At 59.2% G+C, this 5,931-nt stretch overlaps 1 protein-coding gene across 2 annotated transcripts; it reads right to left on the bottom strand.

The window, feature by feature from the left end:
- Positions 1-781: 781 nt before the first annotated feature.
- LOC121365245 (SUMO-interacting motif-containing protein 1-like) lies at positions 782-5,857 on the bottom strand. 2 transcript variants are annotated; one of them, XM_041489279.1, is made up of 6 exons: positions 4,846-5,857; positions 2,596-3,088; positions 2,243-2,553; positions 1,726-1,885; positions 1,014-1,102; positions 782-893 (listed from the first exon to the last, which is right to left on the bottom strand). In XM_041489279.1, exons 1-5 carry the CDS (start codon positions 5,794-5,796, stop codon positions 1,020-1,022), a joined length of 1,998 nt encoding a protein of 665 aa, XP_041345213.1. In that variant the 5' UTR covers positions 5,797-5,857; the 3' UTR covers positions 782-893; positions 1,014-1,019. The 2 variants fall into 2 exon arrangements, with proteins under 2 accessions (XP_041345213.1, XP_041345212.1); XM_041489278.1 differs by having other exon boundaries at positions 1,726-1,918; positions 2,318-3,088; positions 4,846-5,849.
- Positions 5,858-5,931: the final 74 nt, after the last annotated feature.

Raw genomic sequence — 5,931 nt, forward strand, 5'->3', positions numbered from 1 at the left:
CAGCCGTTAACAAAAATTCCACCACGGGGAAAAACGAGGGGGAAAAAAAACCCAAAAACCGGGAAAAGACAGGAAAAAAAAAAAAACCCAAAACCAAACCCAGGAAACACCAGCGAAAATTCCCGGCCGGAATATCGGGAATATCCCCCCGGAATTCCAATCCCCACCCCCCCGCCAGCTCCCTGAAAGATTTTATTGCACTTAAGAAAGAAAAGCGACCCCCGGGAATTCCCCGGGAATTCCGGGAATTCCGGGCTGGGAAATCCCCGCTGGAATTTCCCCTCCCCCACACCGCTGGAAATTTGGGATGGCCGAGGAATTCCAGCCCCTCCCTTCTCCCCTTTTCCACCTTCCCCGTTTTCCCGGGAATTCTGCGGCTGGTGATAAATAGAGACGGGGGGAAAAAAAAACAGGGAAAAAAAGGGGGAAAAAACCAGAAAAAAGGGGAAAAAAACCGGGATAAAATTCCCAAAGAAACCAAAACCACCGGAAAGGAAGGGAAATTAAAAATAAATAAAGCGTGGGGGCCGCGGGAGCAGCCGATCCCGGGATTTTTTTTAGGGACGGAATTCCCAAATTCCCGCCGCTCCGGCCACTCCCGCTCCCTGTAGTGTCGCCGGATCCCGCCGGGAATGACCCCGGGAATTCCCGGGAGATCAGGAAGGTCCCGGCTCCTTCCCTGCCCCCTCGGAGGCGGGAAAAATCAGGAGAAATCGGGAAAAAAAGTCGGGAAAAAAAAAATCCGTTGGTTTTTTTGTTTTGTTTTGTTTTTTTTCTTTGCGTGTTTCGTGTTTTCCTTTTCCCAAGAAAAGTCCCGAAATTCCCGAGGTTTGGTTGGAATCTTGTGCGGAGTTGGGGAGAGGGGAAAGCTCCGGAGCCTCCCCCTCCAGGACCTGTGGGAAGAGCGGGATGGCTGCAATTCCCTGGAATTCCCAGAAACAACTCCCAAAAAATTCCCTGGAATTCCCAGGCCCGGGAAGAGCCGGAATTCCGGGATTTTTTTCCCGGCTCACCTGCGGTCACAGCGGCTCCGGAGCCGTGTCCTGGCTGGCCTCGAGGAGCAGCTCCTGCAGCTCCTGCTCGTTCCGGGAGCAGCTCAGCTCTGCGGGGACGGAGCGCGGAACGTTCCGGAGCCGCCCCCGCAATCCCAGGGATTTGGGATTTTCCTGCTCCTTTCCCATTTTTTCTTGTTCCCAACCCAAGGATTTGGGATTTTCCTGCTCCTTCCCCATTTTTTCACCCCAATTCCTGCTCCTTTCCCAATTTTTCTTGTTCCCAACCCAAGGATTTGGGATTTTCCCGCTCCTTTCCCCATTTTTCGTCTTCCCAGCCCAGGGATTTGGGATTTTCCTGCTCCTTTCCCACTTTTTTCAGCTCTTTTCCCAGTTTTTCACCCCAATTCCTGCTCCTTTCCTGTTTTTCCAACCCAATTCGAGCTCCATTCCCAGTTTTACACCCCAATTCCAAACTCCCGGGAATGCCCCGAGCCTGGAACTCCCTCTGGAATTTGGGATCTCAGAACCCCCAGAAATCTGGGAATTTGGGGATTTGGGATCCCAGAACTCCCGGGAATGCCCCGAGCCCGGGAACGCCCTCTGGAATTTGGGAATTCGGGATCTCAGAACTCCCAGAAATCCGGGAATTCAGGAATTTGGGGATTTGGGATCCCAGAACTCCCGGGAATGCCCCGAGCCCTCAGGAATTTGGGAATTTTGGGGATCTCACCGTGCTCGGCCGCGCACATTCCCGATTTCCCGTCGCCCTCTGGGCCCGGCTCCGGCAGCGCCCGGGCGAAATCCGCCTTGAGCCCGTTGGGAAGAGGAGAATCCCGGGAGGGGCTCCCGCAGGGAATTCCCTCGGAGGCGCCGGCCCGGCGCGGCCGCAGATCGGGAACGGCCCCGGATCCGTCGGGAACGGCCCCGGATCTGTCGGGAATGGCCCCGGATCCATCGGGAACGGCTCCAAATCCATCGGGAACGGCCCCGGATCCGACGGGAATGGCCCCAGATCTGTCAGGAACGGCTCCAAATCCATCGGGAACGGCTCCAAATCCATCGGGAACGGCCCTGGATCCATCGGGAACGGCTCCAAATCCATCAGGAACGGCCCCGGATCCGTCGGGAACGGCTCCAAATCCATCAGGAACAGCGCTGGATCCGTCGGGAACGGCTCCAAATCCATCAGGAACAGCGCTGGATCCATCGGGAATGGCCCCGGATCCATCGGGAACGGCCCCGGATCCATCGGGAACGGCCCCGGATCCGTCGGGAACGGCTCCAAATCCATCGGGAACAGCCCCGGATCCGTCGGGAACAGCTCCAAATCCATCGGGAACAGCCCCGGATCCGTCGGGAACAGCTCCAAATCCATCTGGAACAGCGCTGGATCCATCGGGAACAACCCCAGATCCACCGGGAACGGCCCCGGATCCGGCAGGAACAGCGTTGGATCCATCGGAAATGGCCCCGGATCCATCGGGAACAACCCCAGATCCATCGGGAACGGCACCAAACCCGCCGGGAACAACGCTGGATCCGATGGGAACGGCTCCAGATCCATCGGGAATGGTGCTGGACGTGACAGGAACGGCTCCAGATCCATCGGGAATTGTCCCGGATCCATCGGGAACGGCCCCGGATCCATCGGGAACAACCTCGGATCCATCAGGAACGGCTCCAGGTCCATCAGAAATTGTCCCAGATCCATCGGGAACAGCGCCAGATCCGTCGGGAACGCTCCTGGATCCTTCAGGAAAAGTCTCAAATCCATCGGGAACGGCTCCGGATCCCTCAGGAGCATCTCCGGATCCCTCGGGAACAGTCCCAGATTCCTTTGGAACGACCCCGGATCCCTCGGGAACGGTCCCAGGTTCCTTGGGAATGATCCTGGATCCCTCAGGAACGGTCCCAGATTCCTTGGGAACGACCCCGGATCCCTCAGGAACGGTCCCAGGTTCCTTGGGAATGATCCTGGATCCCTCGGGAACGACCTCGGATACCTCGGGAACGACCCCGGATCCCTCGGGAACGGTCCCGGATCCCTCGGGAGCGACCCCGGATCCCTCGGGAACGTTCTCCACCCGCGTCACCACGAAGATCTTGCGGCCTCTGCCGGGGCTGGAGACGGAAATCCTGATCCATCGGGAATGGCCCCGGATCCATCGGGAACGGCCCCGGATCCATCGGGAACGGCCCCGGATCCGTCGGGAACGGCTCCAAATCCATCAGGAACAGCGCTGGATCCGTCGGGAACGGCTCCAAATCCATCAGGAACAGCGCTGGATCCATCGGGAATGGCCCCGGATCCATCGGGAACGGCCCCGGATCCATCGGGAACGGCCCCGGATCCGTCGGGAACGGCTCCAAATCCATCAGGAACAGCGCTGGATCCGTCGGGAACGGCTCCAAATCCATCAGGAACAGCGCTGGATCCATCGGGAATGGCCCCGGATCCATCGGGAACGGCCCCGGATCCATCGGGAACGGCCCCGGATCCGTCGGGAACGGCTCCAAATCCATCAGGAACAGCGCTGGATCCGTCGGGAACGGCTCCAAATCCATCAGGAACAGCGCTGGATCCATCGGGAATGGCCCCGGATCCATCGGGAACGGCCCCGGATCCATCGGGAACGGCCCCGGATCCGTCGGGAACGGCTCCAAATCCATCAGGAACAGCGCTGGATCCGTCGGGAACGGCTCCAAATCCATCAGGAACAGCGCTGGATCCATCGGGAATGGCCCCGGATCCATCGGGAACGGCCCCGGATCCATCGGGAACGGCCCCGGATCCGTCGGGAACGGCTCCAAATCCATCAGGAACAGCGCTGGATCCGTCGGGAACGGCTCCAAATCCATCAGGAACAGCGCTGGATCCATCGGGAATGGCCCCGGATCCATCGGGAACGGCCCCGGATCCATCGGGAACGGCCCCGGATCCATCGGGAACGGCCCCGGATCCATCGGGAACGGCCCCGGATCCATCGGGAACGGCCCCGGATCCATCGGGAACGGCCCCGGATCCATCGGGAACGGCCCCGGATCCGTCGGGAACGGCTCCAAATCCGTCGGGAACGGCTCCAAATCCATCGGGAACGGCCCTGGATCCATCGGGAACGGCTCCAAATCCATCGGGAACGGCCCTGGATCCATCGGGAACGGCTCCAAATCCATCGGGAACAGCACTGGATCCATCGGGAACAACCCCAGATCCACCGGGAACGGCCCCGGATCCGGCAGGAACAGCGTTGGATCCATCGGAAATGGCCCCGGATCCATCGGGAACAACCCCAGATCCATCGGGAACGGCACCAAACCCGCCGGGAACAACGCTGGATCCGATGGGAACGGCTCCAGATCCATCGGGAATGGTGCTGGACGTGACAGGAACGGCTCCAGATCCATCGGGAATTGTCCCGGATCCATCGGGAACGGCCCCGGATCCATCGGGAACAACCTCGGCTCCATCAGGAACGGCTCCAGGTCCATCAGAAATTGTCCCAGATCCATCGGGAACAGCGCCAGATCCGTCGGGAACGCTCCTGGATCCTTCAGGGAAAGTCTCAAATCCATCGGGAACGGCTCCGGATCCCTCAGGAGCGGCTCCGGATCCCTCGGGAACGGTCCCAGGTTCCTTGGGAATGATCCTGGATCCCTCAGGAACGGTCCCAGATTCCTTGGGAATGACCCCGGATCCCTCAGGAACGGTCCCAGGTTCCTTGGGAATGATCCTGGATCCCTCGGGAACGACCTCGGATACCTCGGGAACGACCCCGGATCCCTCGGGAACGGTCCCGGATCCCTCGGGAGCGACCCCGGATCCCTCGGGAACGTTCTCCACCCGCGTCACCACGAAGATCTTGCGGCCTCTGCCGGGGCTGGAGACGGAAATCCTGCGCTCGCCATTCCCGGAATTCCCGGAATTCCCAGATTCCACAACCTCCCTCGAGTCCTTCCCATCCTCCTCCTCCTCCTCCTCCTCCTCCGTGTCCGAGCTGGAATCGCCGGCCGGGGCGGCGTTGCCGTTCTCCTCCGGGGCTGGGGAAGCGCCGCCGGGAATTATTCCGGGAATTCCTTCGGGAATTCCGGGCTCGGGATCGCTGCCGGAGATCTCGGGCATGGAGGCCGAGTGCTGGAGCTGCTGCTCCTTCTCCTCCTTCTCCTTGGCCAGGATGAAATTCCGCTTGCAGCCGTTCTGGATCTCGGCCAGCAGCGCCTTCTGCGTCTCCAGGAAGCTCTTGACCTGCGGGGAAAAATCCGGGAATGGCGGGAAAATCCCGGGAAAACCCCTCGGGAACGCCGGGAGAGGCGGCGGTTTGAGGGTTGGTGGAGCTGGCCCTTTAAGAGAGGGGGTTTTGGGACGGGAATTGGGGAATTTTGGGGTTTTTCCGAAGTTTTTTGGGGGGTTTCGGATTGGGATTTGTTGGAGAATGGAGATTCGCAGAATTCCCAGAATTCCCGCTGGGAATTGGGGAAATCCATAGGATCCGGCCTCAAAAATGGATTTTTGCCGCTGGGAAAAGACCCCAAAAATGTGGGAATTGCATCTTGGAGATTCCCAAAATTCCCAGAGCTGGGAATGATCCATTAGCCCCAAAACCCCCCAGGGCTCAATTCCCAGGAAAATTTGGCAAATCCAAGGAAAAACCTGGAAAATCCACCAGGAAGCAAAATCCCAAATCCCCGACTCCCACCACCTCAGGTGCCATTTCCCGCTCCGGGAATGCTTCGGAATCCCAGGGATTTTTGGGGAATTTTGGGAAATCTTCCAGGAACTTTGGGAAATTTTTCTGAGTGCCATGAATTTTTGGGAATTCTGGGAATTCCAGGCCACGCCACCTCCTCCTTGGGCTCGCCCTCAAACCCCAAATCCGAACGCCTCAGGCGCCGTTCCCCGCTCAGGGAACGTCCCAGAACCGTGGGGATTTTTGGGAAT

The sequence above is a fragment of the Pyrgilauda ruficollis genome, unplaced genomic scaffold, assembly GCF_017590135.1.
Source record: "Pyrgilauda ruficollis isolate IOZ18807 unplaced genomic scaffold, ASM1759013v1 scaffold911, whole genome shotgun sequence".
NCBI classification, from domain to species: Eukaryota; Metazoa; Chordata; class Aves; order Passeriformes; family Passeridae; genus Pyrgilauda; species Pyrgilauda ruficollis.